At 39.6% G+C, this 21780-nt stretch overlaps 1 protein-coding gene across 1 annotated transcript in view; it reads right to left on the bottom strand.

Annotated features, from left to right (window-relative positions):
- MSL2 (MSL complex subunit 2) overlaps nt 1-18681 on the bottom strand; it is a 34598-nt gene extending 15917 nt beyond the window's left edge. Inside the window, exon 1 of the mRNA XM_029940231.1 lies at nt 17265-18681. Within this exon, the coding sequence (XP_029796091.1) occupies nt 17265-17406 (142 nt within the window). The 5' untranslated portion in view covers nt 17407-18681. The remainder of the gene's footprint in view (nt 1-17264) is intronic.
- Between the last annotated feature and the right edge of the window lie 3099 nt (nt 18682-21780).

The following is a 21780-nucleotide window of genomic DNA, read 5'->3' as shown; positions in this document are numbered from 1 at the left end:
TTCCACAGTAATCTTGAGTCACAGACCCCTTTGAGAATCTCGTTATTATGTAAAGAAACAAAGAAACAAACTGTTGCATAGAATCTTATGGGGATCATGGGATCATGAAACTTTCTGAAGGAGAGATACTATACCCCAAGTTAAAAACGGCTCCACACATTCCTACCAGAGTGACTTGCCCATAAAGCTGGTTCAATTACCATTTATATAAACTGAATCTTTACCTCTAGCTCACATCTTCTCTCCTAAGCCAAGACACACTTATCTAACTGCCCTATTAGGAATCTCATCTCTCTTTTGATCACCCACAGACAATTCAAACTTAATAGGGGGAAGGGAAATATAAACATACTTCCCCTAAAGCCCACCAGAAACCTGCTGCTACTCCTCCTACATCCCTTATTCTCTTGGATGCTGACATTATTCACCCAGAAATCAAACTCGATCAACTTGATACACCATCTAGACTCTTCACCAGCATTCCACATCTGGTCTCCAGAGTCTCACTGCATATGGTTTCTAAGTCTGCCAAGCCTACCCTTCAGGTTTTATTCCCAGGACTACTCCTGCCTTAACTGAACCCTCATCATTTCTCACCCTGAATACTCCAAGTTTACTAGCTTCTCTTCCTGCCTTGACTTCACCTGCTCTAGTCCACGTTCCACACTAACACAAAGTAACCTTTCTAAAACACAAGTCTGACTGTATCTTTCAAAACCCCCCATAAAACTGTAAACAAGCCAAAATCCTTTACATAGCCTTTAAAAAGTCAAAGACCTTCAGAATCTGGCCCTTACTGAACCTCCCACCCAAAACTTCATACCATTAAGCTTTCTCTATCTCCATTCCATACAAACTCCATATTCCATCCTCCATCACCAATGACCATTCCAAAACACCCAATGCTTACTCATTCCTCTGTGAACTGCTCTTCCTAGAATGTCCTTCTTCCTTCCTTGAAAGGTAAACTATTCTTAAAAATCAACTCAAATATGACCTCCAAGGGGAAGCCTTCCTTAATTCCAACCCTGCAACTTGTTTAAAAAGTACATTGCACATTTGCCTAATATAGCACTTTTCACAATATATTATCACCATTCACTGAGTTTCACTCAAGGCCAGAAACTTGTTTAGCTCTGTATTTTTAAACCTATGTTGGCACATAAGCCAGCACCTAATAAATGTACAATAAATGAATTATAAAAACATTAGAGTTGGGAGTGACCTTAGAAAGCAACTTGTGCCATTTTAACCAGGATGGACTTCTGTAAGATTACATAGCTTGTTACTGGCAATAAGAATGAGAAGCGGAATCTACGGATTCCCAACCTAGAGTTCTTTCTATTTACTCAGCATCATCCCTACTTCTGCTATTAAGTCCATGACATCCACTGAGACATTTCAGTTTCCTTCCATTTATCAAAAAGAATGATCACTGAAACTGGGCCATAGAAGAATCAACAATTAATCATAAGATGTAAAATCTTTTGGGGGGGAACAAAGAAACAGGTTATGGGTACTGGCAATAATAGATAGTGGGGGGTGGGGATAGGGCAGGAAAAGTTAAAGTAAGGGGAAGATGGGTGCTCAACAATAGTTTTGTGAGGGTCAGAAAATCCTTACTGCACAGAAACTGAGGCTATATAAGAGTCCTGCTTGGAATCTCTATACACCAACTTCAATTTCTAACAAAGTTCAATTTCTAAAGTTAATCTTAAATGTTCCAAGTGAACACATATGTTACATAAAGCATTGCACTATGTTCTCTGTAAAGAGACTCCCAACAAAAAAGCTCAGCCTACAAACGAGTCTAAAAAGTTACAACATCAGAAACCGTTAAGTGAAGATTCTGTGTATATATTAAATATGAGCATATATATAACCAATACATATAATAAGCAAATACATATGTATTAAACTATGATTAAAATGAGGTAGTTCAGCCTACATTCAGTCTCCAAAAGCAGTATCAACGTACACATAAGCAGTGGGAGAATATACTTCTAACCAGTGTCAAAAGTCTGACATAAAGCCTCAACAATAATCCTTCCATAATCCAACCCCCTGGTCTAAATATCCCCATTCTCCCCCTTTACCAAACGAAGAGTTAACCTTTTTTTCTTTAGGCTACCATCACTTAATAAAGCATTTCTCTTTCCTCAATCACTTAAACAATTTGAGACCCAGCTACATGCCACTTACTGTGCTAGAGCCTGCCACTCCCATTTAAAAAAAGATTCTCAGACCTTTTTTACATCTCTGAATTACAGCACCAAAATTACATTCCAAAACTAAAGATGTAAAAAAGGTTTCCAAACAATAACTAGTAAGATATCTCCAAGATATAGCCAAGAAAATAATCTCTGGATTCAGTTAAGAACAAAAATGACAACACCATAAAAAGATCATATATATCACTTAACAAATGAACACAAATGAATTAACTGTTTTGGACAATTAAAACTCTTCTCCTTAAAGCCCGTTTTTTAGTCTCACAAAAAAACCTGTGCCAAATATAGTTTTGCAGGCATATGTTGAAGTCTAAACCTCTTAAAAATCTTTTCATTAGGCAAATTCATGAGCATAAGTGCTACCATAAAGAATAATGAGCTCAAGTCAAGGGGAAATGAATTTCAGATCACAGAACAACTCCCCCCTAAGAAGACAGCACTATTTTCCTCTTGGTAAAGACTCCTAATGGAGGTCTGTTTTTCTTAAGTTTTTGATTGAAGATTGAGCAGCACTTAAAAAATACGTTCCCTTAAACTTTGACACGTTTATTCTAGCAGTAAACCAAAAAGCAAATAAATGCCTCAAAATATCAACAGGTTAAAATAACAAACTGAAGATTCAAAAAATTATTAGTTCACTTATTCAAGCAGCCACACCCTAAACATTAGCTCCCTCATAGAACAAAAAAAATATGCATTTTAACTAAAAATAATGAAGGATAAAATATGACACATACGCATTAAACTGGTGATACAGAGTAGTTTTTATACCACCCAACTACTATCTTGGCCACTTAACCAATTATTATAAAGTTTATTACAACAATTATATCATTTTAAGTAAGTGCTACTACAATGACTCCAATGACAGCTGAACATCTATACAAAGGAAATAGTGGGGTGAAAAAGAAAAATCTATTTCCAGTTTGGGGAAAGGAATACAACTAGTTTGCTGCAAAATGAAAATTAACAGTCAATTTTTAAAAGAAACAATGTCACTCCAGCCAAGCTGTTTACCAAACATCTGAGTGGTCAAACTTTAGAGTTTCTTTAATTTTTATGTCTTTGGTTAACCTAAATCTCTGAAAAACTACTTTCTGACACTCTTAGTGATGTCAATAGTTTTTATACCACCCAACTACTATCATAAACTAAAAAAACCCAAACACACCATAGATTATTAAATGAATAATGTATAACCACTCAGACCCACAACATATTCATAAACTCAAGTTATACCTCATTTCATTTTCTATTAAGATAAATTATGTCTGATATTCTCTAAGTTTTAATAATTATACAGGAAAGACTTTCATATTGTTTTGCAGTTACAGAGCACTTTTGTAATATTCCATTATTTTCATATTTTAGCAAAACAGTGATAGTCTCTTAAAAATTATACCAATAAGATAACATAGGATCAATTAGTCACAATTAAGTTGATTAACCAAACATTAATCAAATTAACAATATTAATCTAGATCCAAATTCCTCAAACTAGTGTTCCACTGAACAAGAAGGCATAAAGACGTTTGTCTTCATACCCTTGGAGAGTCATCCCAAAACATGTTAGTGTCTTAAAACTGAATACTATCAAGAAACAGCATTGTTTACTTTTCTTAAAATACTATCAACCAGACATGAAGAGTATTCCAATAGACACTACTGTCATCCAGGGGTTAATACTAGAATCACCCATGTGGCCTACTCCACAATTTCTGGAGAATCTGCCCAGGAATATATTTTTTAAAAAACATTTGTTTATTTATTTTGAGAGAGATAAGAGAGCAGGAGCAAGGGAGGGGCACAGAGAGAATCCCAAGCAGGCTCCACACTGTTAGTGCAGAGCCCAATGTGGGGATCAATCTAACTAACCCCGAGATCATGACCTGAGCCAAAGTCAAAAGTCAGATGCTTAACTGACTCAGCCACCTCAAGAATGTACATTTTTAATGTCTCCTCAAGTAATTCTGATGCATAGAGTTAGGAACTACTAAAGATACTTTCACCTTTTCTGCCTTGATGCCATATTTCACAGTTAACAAGAATTTATGGGTATGTGTTCTAATCATTTAAGTAAAATTACTTCTGATGAAGTAATTTTAAAGAAAAAGTTTTTTAATCAGCATTTTATTAACGATTATACTATAAAGTTCATTTTAATAAAACTTACAAATTCTGACTTCTAACAAGGGCTACATCCTGTTTAACTTGTGTCACAAAATGCATTTGGGTGACATTTCTACTCTAAAATTATGTATCTTGTTTGTAAACTCATGAATGTTAAAAACATATGTTAAGATTGAATCCATTATGCAAGGATAAAACTGAGAATGTAATAGTGTCTAGTATTTTTTACTAAAATTATTTTTTAACCATTTCTGTGTTTTATTACGAAGTGATAAATTAAGGGTGACTTCAGATTGGTATTTGCTAACTCCTCAAATATCACATTGCAAGTGTAAGTAATTTTTATTCTCTAAAAATAAAAGGCCACATTGCATATCACTACATTTTCTTTTAACAGTGTTCTCTGAGTAATTACCAATACATTGTCTATATTATATGCAGGATATTAGTAGAACACAATTTAGAGAGCATTAATAATCATGAAGCAAATATTTACAATCATTAATATTTTTATGCTTCTCCTTACCTAGTATTTCAATACCAAATTATTTTTCTTAATGTTTCTGGTCCCTAACCATTGGCCCACTGAATGGATTCAGGAAGAATTAAAAGAACTAAAGCAGTATACTAAGAGGTAACAAAATAATATGACTAAGAAAACAACTTAAAATACTCATAGCAGAGGGAAGGATTCCATAGAATCATTAACTGGTTATGGCACCACTATTTGGTCCAATATTCACCTGGCATCTCCTCAACTGCCTTATGTTAAAGGAATAAAAGCAGTTAAAACACTTTTCTTTTTTAAATACCAGAAACCATTTAATACATGAACATTGTGGAACACTTCTGTTGAACCCAATTTGCTAAGACAGATTTGGGGAAATTGTACTATAAGCATACAGTGGTGAGCTCCAGCGATCTGTTCATAACCCTATCAAGCTAAATGTTTTAAGATCAAAACTTGAGGGGTGCCTGGGTGGCTCTGTTGGTTAAGTGTCCAACTTTTGCTCAGGTCATGATCTCAAAGTTCATGGGTTCAAGACCCATGTTGGGCTCTGGGTTGACAGCTCAGAGCCTGGAGCTGCGTCTCCCTCTCTCTCTCTGCCCCTCCCCTGTTCAAGCTCTACCTCTCTCAAAAATGAATAAACATTAAAAAATAAATGAAATCAAAACTTGAAACAGTTGAAGGCACCTTCCAATGCTCATGAACAAATCCAAGTTCTCTTAATGTAATAGAACTGTCTGCTAGAACTTTTATGCAATGATGGGAAACGTTTTACATCTGCAACATTCAGTAAGGTAACCATTTACCTACGTACAGCTACTGAGCCCTTTAGATGTAGCTAAGTATAACTAAAAACCCCTGTAGCTAAGTATAACTAAGAACTCCATCACAAATTTAATTAAAATTTACACTGTCACAATAGCTAGTAGCTGCTATACAGGACAGCATAATAGAATATAATCTCTTTCCAGTCTTTCCAGACAAAATGGAATAATTAGATTTATTCTTCTCCCTGAAGTAATAAAAAACTGGACATTAACAATGATTTTCAGATATTGGGTAACAGAACAGTTATTGTGGGGGAGGGGGGGAACAAGCTGAGCCATACAACTGCCCTAGCTTGCTTCAAGCCACAGAGCAAGGAGGAAAAACCCAGACAAGCCTCGTGGTCTCCATGAGATGAGAAGACAGAGCTGGGAGGCCAAGACACCTTGACTTTTGCAGGCACAGTACTAGAGATGAGAGCTGCACAGTGCAAGAGTGCTAGATTCATAGAAGGTCTTTTTTTTTTTTTTTAACTTAAATTCCAGTTAGTTAACATGCAATGTAATATTAGTTTCAGGTGTACAATACAGTGATTCATCATTTCCATACATCACCGGGTGCTCATCACAAGTATACTCCTTAAAATCCCCATCACCTATTTAACCCATCCTTCCATCTGCCTCCCTTCTAGTAACCATCAGTTTGTATAATCATGTTATACAAGGTCTCCTTCAAGTCTTTAGTACTACTGAGCACATTTATATGAGGAAACTACCTCAGCTGAAGAACCCCCAAAAAGTAGCAAAGACGACAATCCCTATAACTTACAGGCAGCACCTATTCCCATCACCCAGAGTGAAAAAACTGATAATTCACAAGGGATCAATCAGAAAGGGTAATCAGAAGGTTCTTGTCTCAGTAGTATGAAAAAAATTAGCCCCTGAAGGCTGCTCTGGTCAACAAAGGCTTAAAAACAAGCCTCAAAAGGATCAAGCTCTTTCCAAGTAACTTAACCTTATCCCAAGAACAAAGCTCAACCCAAGAATAAAGAACAGTTACAGTACAAAAATATCCATCAACAAGGTAAAAATTTAACAAGGTAAAATTTGTAGTATCTGGCTTTGAATCAAAAGTAACTGGGCACACAAAAAAGTACGAAAATATGACCCATGATGAACAGAAAAATCAATTAACAGCAAACTCAGAAGTGACAGGTGACAGAATTAGTAAAGCAGACATTAAAAATTAAAATTATAACCACGTTCCACGTATTTAAAAATGTTTTATGTACCTAATAACAGAGTTCCAAAATACACGAAACAAAAACTGATTAAAACTCTGAACTGACAAATCCATAATTATAGATATTTCAACACCTCTCAAAAATTGATAAAATACACATCAGTAAGGACAGAGACGATTTGGACAACACTATAACCAACTTGTGAAAATGTCTTAATGTCCAGAAATGCTATGCTTTAAACAGGTTAAAGCAGGCTTGATTCTGATCCAGGTAAGGTTTCACAAAATAATTCAAGATCCCAACATTAGAATTCTATAGTTAAGACAGTACCTAGGGCACAAGAGACATTACAAAATCCTCCATTCCTGAGGATTACAAATCCATACGCCTATAACGACAAGCATGCACAAGTTTCAAAAATAAATGTAACAAAACTTAGGTGGGACCAAGGGTAAACTGGAGAGGGCATACCTCCAACCCCCAAGACAAACCCCCTCTCAACTACAGCCAGTGATGCCATGCCACAAGTGAACACAGATTCGCTGCTGCCAAACTTGACAATTTTCCAGGAGATAACTAAAATTTGGGTTTTTAAGTGAACTCAATTTAAAAAGTTAACCACCAATTCCATAAATTTTTAACCAAGCTAAAAGATGTCTGGAAGCCAAATTTACAACCAAATCTCTGCTCTAGTCCAACAACCTCATCTTACAAATGAAAAAGAAATTAAACAATTTGTCCAAATTGTCAAGGTAGATAATGACATCTGACCACCTCCAAAATACTGTGGGCAAAGTCCACACTTTTAGAAGAAACTGAAACCAGGATGCTTCCAGGACAGGTAACTCAGTGAAGCTTATCTTCTCAGGAAAAAAACATGAAAACGTCTTAGGTTCAGTCAGGCATTTGACTCTTGATCTCTGCTCAGGTTCGTGAGTTCGAGCCCCACGTTAGTAAGGAGACTGCTTGGGATTCTCTATATCCCCCCTTTTTCTGTCTCTCCCCCAATGCACTCTGCTCAAACAAAAACAGACCAAAAAAAAAAAATCTTCCAACAGTTGAAGGCCAAAATTTTATCAAAGGCATCCTGAGTTGTTCCAGAGAACAAAAAACTCAATGGGAAACAATTACAAAGGAGGAGACTTGGGAAAATGGAAGAACTTTCTAAAAAGAAAGTTCTTTTTAAAAAGTTGTCAATGATATATTTTGTAGAACAGAACTTAATTCAGCTCCCTATCCTATAGACATTCAAGAAAAGCCTTGTATAAACTTTCAGGAATGTTACAGAAAAGATTATCTGATGTGAAAAAATGGCTGTATAAATTTATGGTCCTTTCTGCCTAAAACTTTAAAAATTCTCATCATGAAGAATAACCTATTAACATCTTCCTTGTGAAACCTATGTAAAAATTGAGCCGGTTAAGCTCAATGACACCATAAAGGGATTCCTGTAACAGCCCACAGCTTCTGATGGATAGGACATCATATGTCATATCCTGAATATGTTCAAGTCACAGGCCGGACAACCAAGTGATTAACTGTAGAAGATATTCAGAAGTCACAAGGATGCCTGAATTAGAGTGCTCCCTACTAATCCTAGATTCCTATATTGTATCTGGCCAGAGTCCCAAATTTGAGAGCATCATAGATATTTAAACTTCAAAGGAATGGCATTTAGCAAGATTGACAGGAAGTCAAAAGCCCTGGTTATACACTGGACCACCCATCCCCATATTAGGTATGCCTTTAATTGTTATAAAAAGAATTTCAAAACCACTAAACTTTGCCAAAAAATATATTTCCAAATTTGAGACCAGACTTCATTTTAAGTGCATTTTCTGTATGTTTTAACAATAAAGAAAATGGACAAATACTGCATACAATAGTTAAAAAATTAGATTAAAACAACTTGAGGGGCACCTGGATGGCTCAGTTGGTTAAGCGTCTGACTTCAACTCAGGTCATGATCTCTCATGAATTTGTGAGTTCAAGTCCCATGTCTGGCTGTGTGCTGACAGCTCAAAGCCTGGAACTAGCTTGGCATTCTATGTCTCTCTCTCTGTCCCTCCCCCACTCCCTCTCACACTCTCTCTCTCTCTCTCAAAAATAAACATTAAAAAAATTATTTTAATGTGAAAATTTCTCTAAATTAATTTCCTGATAAGGGAACAAAATATTAATCTTTAAGAGAGCAAAGTAAAAGGTTACAGATGAACACAGGGGAAAATGAGAAATTAGGATAAGATTTTGAACTATCACTTTTTAAAATAAAAGATAAAATTTAGAAAGTACATCAAAATTCACAAAAACTCCAGTTAATCATATATAAAAGTAGCCAAGTGGACTCTTAGAGAAGCCAGTATTTAACAAGGCATTAGCCAATTACTAATGTCATGCTATGCAAGCACCAAGAAAATAAGAAATGCAAAAAAAGGAGGATAGGATGTTATAATTAATCTGAGAATGAAAACCACAACCTCAAAGCTCAGAAGGTATGTTGCTTGTTTTACCATAGCAAACAATAAATATATAAAACTATTTTAAAAATCAAAGTTTCCAAGAAAGGGCATAAAATAAAAAGATTATAAAATACATCATATTTTTAACCTTTCATAATTTCCAATATTTCTTTATAACCCCAATGCCCAGAGACCATCATATTATTCAACAATGCATCATCCTTTTCAGGCCCACGCCTGATCTACTCTAATTCCTATCCTACCTGCAACCTCACCCAAGCACATGGCCAAAATCCAATAACAAATTGCTAAATCCCTGAAGCATATTTTATTAGGCTGTCCTTAAATTATTTCAAACTAGCCTATCTAAATACTTCAAGTCCTTCCAAAATCAATGTCCTTCCTGACTTCACTTTTGGTATCTAAGTTGCCTTTGACTCCTTTGATCTTTCCCAACATCTGTATTAAACTGCCAGATTGTCAGTTCTTCAATACAATTCAGGGCATTTTATCAGCTGTATGTGAAAACACTGTGCTAGACATTATAAATTTGAGGGTGGAAAATGTCTCATTTCATCTATTTACAGTGACATATGACATAGCAGAATATAATACAGTACATATCAAAGAATTCAAATGTTATGAAAATGATAACCATAATTACCTTACATTAGTTCCCTTTCTTTTTTTTTTACATTTTTAATTTTTTTTAATGTTTATATTTATTTTTGAGACAGAGACAGAGCATGAGCGGGAGAGGAGCAGAGAGACAGGGAGACACAGAATCCAAGACAGGCTCCAGCCTCTGAGCTGTCAGCAGAGAATGACATGGGGCTCGAACTCCTCAACCCCGAGATCATGATCTGAGCCAAAGTCGGATGCTCAACCGACTGAGCCACCCAGGTGCCCCTACATTTATTTATTTTTGAGAGACAGGGTATGAGCAGGGGAGGGGCAGAGAGAGGAGGAGACACAGAATCCAAGAAGGCTCCAAGCTCTGAGCAAGCCTGTCAGCACAGAGCCCGACGTGAGGCTGGAATCCACAAACCATGAGATCATGACCTGAGACAATGCCGGGTGCTCAAGTGACTGAACCCTCCCGGCGCCCCTGCGCTGTTCCCTTTACACTCCCACCACTATTCAGGCTTCTATCTAATATGAATACATCTGTTATCCTTTATAATTGAAAGTTGCACCATACTCTAATCAGTCCCATGATCTACCCTCAAATCAATCTTCCCTAAAACAACTTTTTTTTTTTTTAATTGTTTGTTGACTTTTGAGGGAGACAGCACAAGCGGGGTAGGGGCAGAGAGGTAGGGAGACACAGCACCTGAAGCAGGATCCAGGCTCTGAACTGTGGGCACAGAGCCCCCATGCAACGCAGGGCTCCAACCTGTGACCTCAGGATCATGACCTGAGCTGAGCCACGCAGGCACCCCTCCCAAAACAGAATTTCAATCACATCATTCGCTTATTTAAAATGCTGTTTCTCAGGGCATCTGAGTGGCTCAGTAGGTTAAGCATCCGACTTCGGATCAGGTCATGATCTCCTGGGTTCGAGCCCCATATCAGGTTCTGTGCTGATAGCTCCAAGTCTGGAGCCTGTTTCAGATTCTGTCTCCCTCTCTCTCTGCTCCTCCCCCGCTCGTGTTCTATCTCAAAAATAAACTATAAAAAAAAATTTTTAATGCTGTTTCTCAAATGCTTACAATAGTGATTTGTAAACCCTCCTCCTATCAAGATGGTGAAAATGAAACAGATTACAAGACCCAGCTCACAAATATTCCAATTCAATTAGTCTGAAGTGATAACTTAGAATCTGGATTTTAAGAAGCCCTTTAGGTGATTGTGATTTAGGTGGTGGCCCACAGAACATACTGATACTGAGGTGGGGGGCGGGGCGGTGTTAGAGGAACAGTTCTACAGGGTAAATGTCACATTCCTTAGGGCTCATCAAACAAAAGATCCCTGAATCTCAACAAATAGTGCAAGGTCTCTCCTACAAGGAATCCAAGTACAGATAGACTTGACTTTCTGCAGCCAACTGAAGAAAATGCCCACTCAAACCTTGCTGAAAATGTCTACTAATTTCACATTCTTCTTGACCCATCTCAAGCTCCACACTTTCTAGATCTCACCAAACTGAAACAATTTCTTCTGCTTAATTCTACAGCACTGTACTACTTATCATGAACCATTACTTAAACCAGTATTATTAACTCTTGAGGGGATTATATAACAATGGACTGTGGATCACACCTCTTTTCATCTCTTACAGCATCCAAAACAATACACATCAGAAGTCCTTCCCCTAAGGCAATTTCATTTTGCATAAACATACCTAAATAGGAATGAATAAATGAACTAGTTTTTAAAATACTAAAAGGGAAAATTTTAGAAAGGAGATTTTTACTAAACAAGAAAACAGTTAAATCAATATATCTGGAATAAAAGTATATCTATGTGCCAAGACAAATTACTAAGTATCGTTCTTCCTCATCAGTCTACCAAATAAATGCTCCCTAAATAAAGAACTTAAGACTCAAGAAAAAACTGGTAAACCAAATTCTGCTTAACACCAATCAGGTTTGCTTAAACTCTGACCCAAACAGCCAAACAGCCATTCAAAAACAAGTGATATGGAGGGAAAAATTTACTTATGATTAACTTCTGAAACTTTTACACATCCAATAAAAGCTAACTTGTAAGTATTCTATTATGATGTTTGAGATTTTGGTATAGGTGCCTCTAGCACACTTCCCCAGTCTATTCATCTGTCTTCTCCATAACACTAACATGGGTACTAACCATGTGTCTTATTCATCTTTCTATTCCAGCACTCTGAACGGGTGATTAATAAAGATGTGATGAGTTAAGCTTTCAAAATAAAAAATGATAGTGATTCTCCAAAAATGACAACATTAATGGCCCACAAGTATATGAAAAGATAATCAACATCACTAGAAAAATGTAAATCAAAACCACCATGACATCACCTCATGCCCATTAGAATGACTGTTAAAAAAACAAAAAAAAAAGTGGGGATGCCTGGGTGGCTCAGTAGGTTTAACATCTGATTTCCTCTGAGGTCTGATCTCACTGTTTGGGAGTTAGTCTCATGCTGGGCTCTATGCTGACACCTCAGAGCCTGGAGTCTGCTTCAGATTCTGTGTCTTCCTCTCTCTCTGCCCCTCTCCCACTCATGATCTCTCAAAAATAAACATTAAAAAAAAATTTTTAAGGAAAATTCTCATACATGCTCTATCATGGATGAACCTTCAGGAAATTTTACTAAATAAATAAGCCAATCACAAAAAGACAAATACTGTATGATTCCATTAATATAAGGTACCTAGAGTAGTCAAATTCAGAGAGACAAAAGGAGAATGGTGGTTACCACTGGTTGCAGAGGAGGGTAGTTATTTATTTGATGGATAGAGTCTCAGATTTGCAAGATGAAAAAGTTCTAGAAATCTGTTTCACAACAATATAAATAATGTTATAGAACTGTACACTTTAAAATGGCTAAGATAATAAATTTTATATATTTACTACAACGAAAAATTTTAATTACATTGACTTTAAGTAAAAGAAACTATCAATGACTAATGCTTGAAAAATATGTAAATACAAAACAGCATAGATTTATGTAGAATTATTCAAATGGCCTTTTAATTTTAGCTTCCACCTAAAAGATAAGTAGCTTAAAAATTAAAAGACAAATAGCTTAAGTCTCTCTAGAGGCGTCTGCCTGATGGCTCAGTCATTTGAGCGTCCAACTCTTAATTTCAGCTTAGGTCATTATCTCATGGTTCATGGGATCAAGCCCCACATCAGGCTCCAGATGACACCACAGAACCTGCTGGGGATTCTCTCTCTCCCTCTCCCCTGCTCACACTCAAAATAAATCTTTCTCTCCCCCAAGATAAATAAGTAAACATTAAAAAAAAAAAATTCACTCCAAGCTGTATGTTCAAATTTCACTATAGAAGATTCTTGCTAATTATAAATCATATGCTCAGCCAAAAAGTATTTCTGGTAAAAGACAATTCTATAACTGAAAAATATCCTTGAGATCTACTACACTAATTACAACGTGGGTCCATAAACAATGGCAAAGGAAAATTAAAAGTAGTTTTTCATAAAACTAATCTACTTAATTTTAAAGCATATACTTTATTCTGAGACCATATCTCTCCTACTTTAAACTTTCTTTTGAATGCTAATTTCATCCATTCAACAAATATGTGTTGAGCCAGTAAGGTACAAGGCTGTTAAAGTGAACAAGAGAAATACTCTCCGGGAACTATCTCTTTTCTAGTGGAAAATAACAATAGCAATAGTAAAACAAAAACCTGGTCAGCATTAGTAATCCTATGTCAGTGGGAAACACTAATCTACAGTCCCATTCCATTTTATAAATGAGAAACTGGATGCCCAAAAAGTTTCACAATTCAATAAATCCAAAGCCAAACCACCTTGTTTCTAGACTCTAAAAACACCAAACTATCCATGTGACTGAACAGAGATTCAAATGTGATTACTTTACAGGACTCCAAACATCTCAAAGACTAAAATTTTTCCACTTTACTGTGTCCTTCCAGTTTTAAGAGGATTTGATTCTATATACCAAACTTGTATCATTTGTGGACTTACAAATTTAATGAAAAACTTAAAATCCCTAGCACAGAATTCATCAAATCTCATGCCAGTAAAAGAAATTCTACTTTCTGATGATAAAAGTCCAACATTTTAGAACAAGGGGAAAGAAGGGACCCAAAAATAGTATCCACAGTAATACTGTTTTGTCCACTGTTTCTGTGGCCTAGAAAGTACAGTTAATTCTCTGGAGCACTGCTATCCCATTCATTAGATGTTTCAGATAGCTTAAATATGCAAAGGAACTGAAAAACAAATAGCGATAATCAGCTAATTAACATTTCAAAGTTCCATGATGACAAAACTTTTAGTTCCAGTGAATAATCTAGGTTTCACAATAATTGACCCAACAATACAGTCTCTTCCCTCACCTCCTCCCACCTTTCCCTACTTCTGTACAAAGGTGGGACGCTAAGCATATAACATGTGCCAGACAAGTCCACTGACTTGTTCTCAAGGGTTCAAAAAGTTTTTCTCCACTTAAAAATAAACGCACGTATAATACAAATTTGGAGGGAAAAAAACTTGAAGGTGTAATTATTCCCTTTCATTAAGGAAACTGAGCCAGCAAGTTAGAGAAACTTCCCTACACAGTAAGTAGAAGAGCCAAGATATGAACCTAATTGCAAAGTTTGTAGGACTCTCATTTTCTTCCCAAGTGTGTCATAAACACGAAGTGACTGGATAGGAGAGAGTGGATGAGGCAGGTGAAACACACAAATGTATAAAAAATAGTATGTTCCCCTAAGATATCAGAAGAATGAGATATTAATACTGCACTGTAAGAGTTTTAAGTGCTTATGATTGGAACAAAGGGCTACAGAGGTTCAAAAGACACACTTTTTGCTGCAGTGAGCAAGAAAGAATTCGGTGAAGAGGGAAGAAATTGAGGAGTTAGACCACAGAGAAAAAAAAGTATGTTTTAGGCAGAAGAAACTTCAGAGAACTAAGGCAGGAAAAAGAGGAGGAAGACCTAGGGCATTTATGTTTAGAAAAAGCAAAAACATCAGCCCTGCTGAAGCAAAGAAATTATGTAAGAGGGCAGTTTTTTTCAGTAAGGCTGAAAAGGTAGGACTAGGTCAGACTCAGACCACCTGGTGAAACTCCCTATTTACAACACCAAGATATAAACTTTTACATATTTGTTATCTTCATGAAACAAGAATGCACATGCCCTATTAACTTGAATGAATTTGTGTTTTTTGGATAAGAAAAGGAGTCTAGGACAGTACCTGACACAAGATGATTAAATGCTGGATCTGAATTCAAATAACCGATTTTTTTTTCCTGTCTCCTGATAACCAAACACTTAAGTACAAAGAGATGAAGGAGTCAGGGAAAATAGGCTGAATAGATTGCTAAAATTTATGCCAGCTACTCAATATAATTAGGGAAAAGATAGAACCCACAAATTTTTACCATAGGATGGAATAGCTTGAACAAAAAGGAATAATGGCAAAAGTGCCGACATCAAAAAATTCCCCTTGTGTTGTCAAGATTGGCTTTATTTTTTTTTAAGACTGGCTTAAAAAAAAAAAAACTTACAATCAGATTTTTTTTTTAAGTAGCTTTATCTTTAATTTCATTTTTTAAAATCAAGTTAGAATCTGGAAAAATGTTCATTTAGACAACTATCCTGAAGCTATTGATAAGTTAAAATCTCAAACATCTACTCGATTTAAAACTATCATTTCCCTGTTAAATTAGACGGTTAAGTCCCATCCCCCTAATAAAAAGGAGACCTGCCAGATACTTAAGTGTTACCTGGGTAATGATACACTCTCTACAGCTGTTCTAACAGGTCAGGTGGGCTATCATATGCCCTCTCTTTCACAAAGTAGCGATTCCCTCAAAAGAAAAGTAAGTTACAGCAGCTTTATCTCAGTTCAAAAACTATCAAAAGCTGTTAAGACATAAAAAGAACGCCATAAAAAGTGGAAGTGGAATGGGGGAGTACACTGAAACCAAGCAAATTCCTATTTATAAAAGTTAAACTGAAAGGAAACTTGGAATCTAGCCCAAAGCTCTGATTTTACACATTAAGAAACTGAGGCCCAGGGCAGTGCTAATTTGCCCAAGGCAAATGCTTCCCAATAAAGGTGTTAAGTGTCTGTTACCAGCCACAGTAGTACTTAATCACATTCTAACAGTTACTTAAATGTTTATGAGATTAAGTACCTGGTGTGCAAAAAAGTCTTCACCTCCTCTGCATCCCTTCTGTGCCTTGCCCCATGCCCAAGAGCTACTCAGAAAATCGTGAAGAAGTCTCAAACGAATACCATATCGTCTTTCAGCTACCACAGCTACAAAATTTATTTTATCTAAGATAAAGTGAAAGACTGAAATGCTTAAATTTCTCAAGTGCTCACTAAACGAGTGGATCAGCAAAACCTCAAAATTTGGAGAAGATGAAATGGAATATAGTACTGCTTTTTTTTTCTTTGATAGTGGTCATTCCCCTTGTCTTAACGTTTTTAGTGCAGGTTCTCTGAAAAACAACTACAATGGGTGCAAAATTAATCCTAATTAATCACTTCTGAGACACTTCGATTTATTAAACTTAGAATATCTTCACTTCTCAAAAATAACTTGAAAATATCCTACCCAGCACAGAATAATATTGGGGGGGACCCTAAAATAACGTTCTATCTGTCCACAACGTATTAAAACCTGTTTTAATACAAAGCTGAAACAATCCTGTAAAAATGCCACCAGCTATCAGTACTATCAGTCGTCTTTGGTTCACTGCTTACCGTCAAACTGTCAAAGCATTTGTTGAAGAACACGGGGGAAAGTTCTGCACCGTGTTCTCAGGCTGTGGGTGCATCAGATTATACCACCACCCACACCTAACACCAGTTTGAGGAAATGCAAACACGCCACATGTACACGTTTTAAACAGGCTTAACCACGTTTAACCAAGATACGTAGTGTCAGCTCTTGTATCAAAGGTTAAAAAAAAAAAAGCAGCGCTATGCAAGCATATTTCAACTCATTTATAAAACCATCACCAGAAATGCCAGGAATTGACCCGAGACGCATTAAACAGTTCTGAACCTCAAGGCCGCCGTACAAAACGGTTTAGAAGGGCTGTCTTTCCGAAGTCAGGCAAAAGTCCTTTAACGAGTTCGAAAACTAATGACCGTATACTAATGCACAATTAACAAAAGCTGAGTGCAAACTACCAGGCCGCCAAACCGTTCCCGTTACCACTGCCCAGGTTTTCTAAAACAAGCAATGAAAGGGAACAATAAAAAGCATCTCACCGCAAACACAGCAAGAGAGGGACTGTCGGAAGTAAGGCAAGAGCCTGTTAATCTCTGTAAACGCCTTGGGGTCTCCGGGGTCGTAGTTGAGCACTAGGCGGCTCGCGGAAATGTAGAGAGCAGTAGCATTCACGGGGTTCATTGCAGACACTTCGACACCGTTGGCTCCCGGTTGAAAAGAAATTCCGGATCCAACTTTGTAAGCAGCCAGGGAACAATGGCGAATTTGCAACAATTCGTAGGAAATCAGAGAACCACTGGCCAAAGTAGCAACCAAAATCCGCGCAAGTTTGTGGAGCTGAAGCAATTCTCCCGCACATGGGGCCTTGGCGCCCCTCCTCCGTCCCTGAGACTTGCAGACGAGAAAATAAAAAAAAAAAGAGAGAGAGGAAGAGAGAGAAAGAAAGAGAAACCAGCGTTCGAGTTTGTCCCAGTCAGCCTCGGGGCGAAGAATGCGGCGGCTTCGGCACTCGGGCCGGGACTCGGCGCTCAGTTTAGCCCCGCGGCTCGGCGGGCGGCCTTCGCTGCATCTCCGGATGCGGAGGCACCTCCTCGGGGCGAGCTGAGCGGGCTCGGGAGCAGGCCCTGCCCCGGTCCGAAGGGCAGGCAGGCTTCTCACGCGCTGCAGGGTCCTTACTCCATCACAGCGCACGGCGCAGAGGTAGGGGCAACCGCAAAGAGGACGGTTCGGGCGTCGGCTTCCTCAATCTAGTGCACCAAGCCGCGGCGGCGGCGAACGCTGCAGTTGCGGCTGGCGGAGGCCGCCGCCGCTCTCTCCATATCGGACGCGGGGCCGGACTGCGCCTGGCTCTCCGCCCCGGCGGTTACAGCCCTGCGGTTCCCTGAGGTGGCGAAGCAGGCAGGAGAGTCCCCCACCCGCTAGGGGAGGGCCGAGGAGGAAGTGCGCGGGCCGGAGGGGCCGGCAGCCGCGACGGCGGCGGCAGCGGGAGGGGGCGGGGAGCAGGCCCGGCCGGGCCGCGGCGGCGCCCCTCGCTCCTCAGTCGCTCACTCCGAGGTCACCAGGCGCAAGCGCCGCCCCCTCACTGCCCGGCCATCTTCTCCGCGCCGCACACACGGAGACCTCCGCCGCCAAGCACGACAGCCGCCGCCGCCCACGGCTCCCGCCCGGCTGCAACTAAGGCGAGTGCTCACACCGCCAGGCCCCGCCGCCGCCCAGAGCACACAGCAAGGCCCCGCCACAGGCCCCTCCCCCCGTGCCTCGCCGCCCTCACCCTGACTCCACGCGCCACTCTAACTCAGTAGGGCCCGGGCTGCTGCGGCCTTAATGAATCCCGCGGGCTGTGCGGCGCCTCAGGCCCTGCCGGCGAAGACGACCGTTACCCCAACGGGCAAAGCCACTGTCATCCCCGAGACTCCCCCGCCGCCGTCGTCGCTAGCGCCCGCACGCATGCGCAGAACACACTCTCACCCCTCCCCCCGCCCTTTCCTTTCCCTTCGCTTCCCTTTTCCCCTGCTTCTCCTCTAAGAACCCACTCCACACCCTCCCAGAGCTACCGGCTCGCTCCGCGCATGCGCATGCCACTATCCTGCTCCGCCGCCTTTCGCCCTTACGCGTGCGCTTTGACCGCCCACCCAGAGAACCGGATAAACACAGCAGCCCGCTCACGCCAGCCCCTCCCTGCTGCCAACCCGCCCTGGCCTCACTGCGCATGCCTGGCTCTCCACTTACGGCTCGTAGAACGGAGCATGCTCTCTGCAAGCCGCCTGGTCTCTCCGCCCCTCCCCCATGCGCTCTCAAATTCCCTCTTAGGCGTGTGGACTGAGGTGAAACATTCGTTAGTTGGCCCATCCTTCCACGGTATGGACTGTAGGCTTCTCGCACTACATTGCTTCCTCGGTGCCCGCCAACGATGAGGCCGGGCTGGGTCGTGCCATATGGCGCTCCGCCCTGACGGCCTCTCCTCGCCCTGACTGACCACTGTGTGAAGAAATAGTTCCACACGGCCCCAAGCCCCGCCCTCGCGGCCTTGCTCCTGGAACGGCGCTGTCCTAGCGCGGAATGGGTGCTGCTGGGGCCTGCTTGCGCTCCCGGAGCAGGGAAGGCCGGCAGCAATCTGCGTGGCTGCGCGCCTAGCCGGTGTGCGAGCGACATTTGCTACGTTAGGGTCGCGGCTCGCGCCGATGGCAGCCTGAGGTCACTAAGACCCTGGCAGGCCATCTGTAAGCGTTGGGGCTCCGACCCACCTCCCCCCTTCTGCCCTACGGAGCAGGGCTCTTCTCGCGGCCTCTGGTCTTTGGAGTCGACGGACGCTAGAGGCCCGATCTTGCGGGGGTGCTGACCAGGAGCTCACCGAGCTCGTAAGGAAACACTGTCCAACTTAAAAGCAAAACGAACCCCTCTTTTAGCTCCTTTGGCAGAACTAGCCCTTCTTTGTGAACAGATCTCTTGAGGAAGCCACGGTCCTGCTTCAGGACAGACCCAAGTCCTTGAAACAAGCTTTTGCCTTTTGTTTCTGCAGGAGACCAGGACACAGATATAAATAAACAAAAGCCTAACTTAACGTCTGATTCTCCTGCCCTCTAGAAGTACAGAACCGCACAAGAACCATTTTTTATCTCTGAATAACAGCAGAGCTCCTCACCATAGTTTTTTCCACAAAATAAATGGTCTACAAATGTCTGCAAAGTGAAATTTATGACAGTTATGTCTTTGGGGGCACAAATACAGTTAGTTTTAGGGACTTGCTACTTAGAGTAGAAATTAAGCTGTATAACTTCCGATAATTTCTAGTGCCACTTGATGACAGGTTTATTTTAGCATATTATCAGCACTTACATATTAATAAGAATCTAATTTTGTTAGGCAGCAAGCAGAAATTAAAGCTGCAAAAAGTATATTTGATCATCTTGTATCTGGAAAACGGCAAGTGTTCTCAAATTCATTCTCTTTTTTAAAAGCCTCATCTTCCTTGGGTTGGTTGGTTGGTTGATAAGTGATCTTTTCTAAGCTCACCTACAAATAAAACTGTTACATTATACAGTTCTATTTTTATTCCAGACTCTAAGTTCTTCTACAAACCACCGCTTCTTTTCCTCCAGAAGAGCAACATAGAGTAAAATAATCAGTACTGTTTCCCATTCAGGCAACATAAATTAGCAGTCACCCTAGGCAAATGATTACTTGCAAGCCCTTAACCTTGCTGATTTTCTCATAACTGGATTTTTTTAATCACTTGAGGTGTGCACAACCCAAATTAAAATTAATTTTATTGATGGTGTGTCTGTGTGTGTGAGAGAGAGAGAGAGAGACAGACAGACAGACCAGGCTTTTTAGCCTCTGAAATTGCTTACAACTGGTGATAGTTTATGGCACTGAGTTGCAAATCATCTCCTCACTGAGGTATAGTGCCTGTAATAACTATTTGGTTGCTGGAGGCTTGCCTAAAAAGAAAATAAATGAACTATTTATAGAAAATGAAGTGTTCGGATCAAACATTAAGGAGAAATCATATATAACTCAAATCTCAAGCTATCAATTTAATATAATTTTTTATATTTTATGTTTAATTATTATTTGGAAGTAAAACTGTTAGGGTTGCTAGATCTAAGGAATACAAGAAACTGAATTAAAAAATTTAGTAAGCTTTTTATTTGAGAACAGTTTTTCAGGAAAAATTTTTTACATTTATTTTTTTTTTGGAGACCGAGACAGAGCACAAGTGGGGGAGGGGCAGAGAGCGAGTTAGACAGAATCTGAAGCAGGCTCCAGGCTCCAAGCTGTCAGCACAGACAGAGCCCATTGCGAATGCGGGGCTCGAACTCACAAACTATGAGATCATGACCTGAGCTGAAGTGGGACGCTTAACCGACTGAGCCACCCAGGAGCCCCAAGAATGGTTTTTAATTTTCAGAATTATTGCACAGACAGTACAGACAGTTCTCATATATTCCATTTCCCCTATTATTAACATCTTACATTAGTATGGTACATTTGTCACAATCAACTAACCAATAGTACTCCATTATTATTGAGTAAACTCCATATTTTATTCATATTTCTTCAGTTTTTCCTAGATGTCCTTTTTCTGATCCAGGATTCCTTCAGGATATCACATTACATTTAGTCATGTCTCCTCAGGCTCCTTTTGGCACCCAGTTAAATATCCACTTCAGACAACAAATACTTGTTTCCTTCTTATTGTCTGTTATTTCCTCCCCATTTTGAGTTAACGCTCCCCTTTTCCATCTTCCAATGTTGCCAACTGCTTGCTTCTTTTATTGCACTTCTCAAACTACATGGCAATTGTTGGTTTATCCCTGCCTTCTCCCTGTCATACTATAACTGCTAGAAGTTCAGTTTCTCCCTTGTTGCCTTTTATCATCATTGCCTCGCATAAGGGTTGACATATAATGGGTAACTTGATAATTGGTAAAACAATGATAATTTTTAAAAATGCAATAATGTAAGTAAACTTCCCAGTACAGTGTATGGTGCAGAAGAGGCATGGACAAGTGTTTGCTTTTCCTTAGGGAGATCTACAAAATATCTTACAAA

The sequence above is a fragment of the Suricata suricatta genome, chromosome 5 (genome assembly GCF_006229205.1).
Source record: "Suricata suricatta isolate VVHF042 chromosome 5, meerkat_22Aug2017_6uvM2_HiC, whole genome shotgun sequence".
NCBI lineage: Eukaryota > Metazoa > Chordata > Mammalia > Carnivora > Herpestidae > Suricata > Suricata suricatta.
This window is presented reverse-complemented; position numbering and strand designations above follow the sequence as displayed.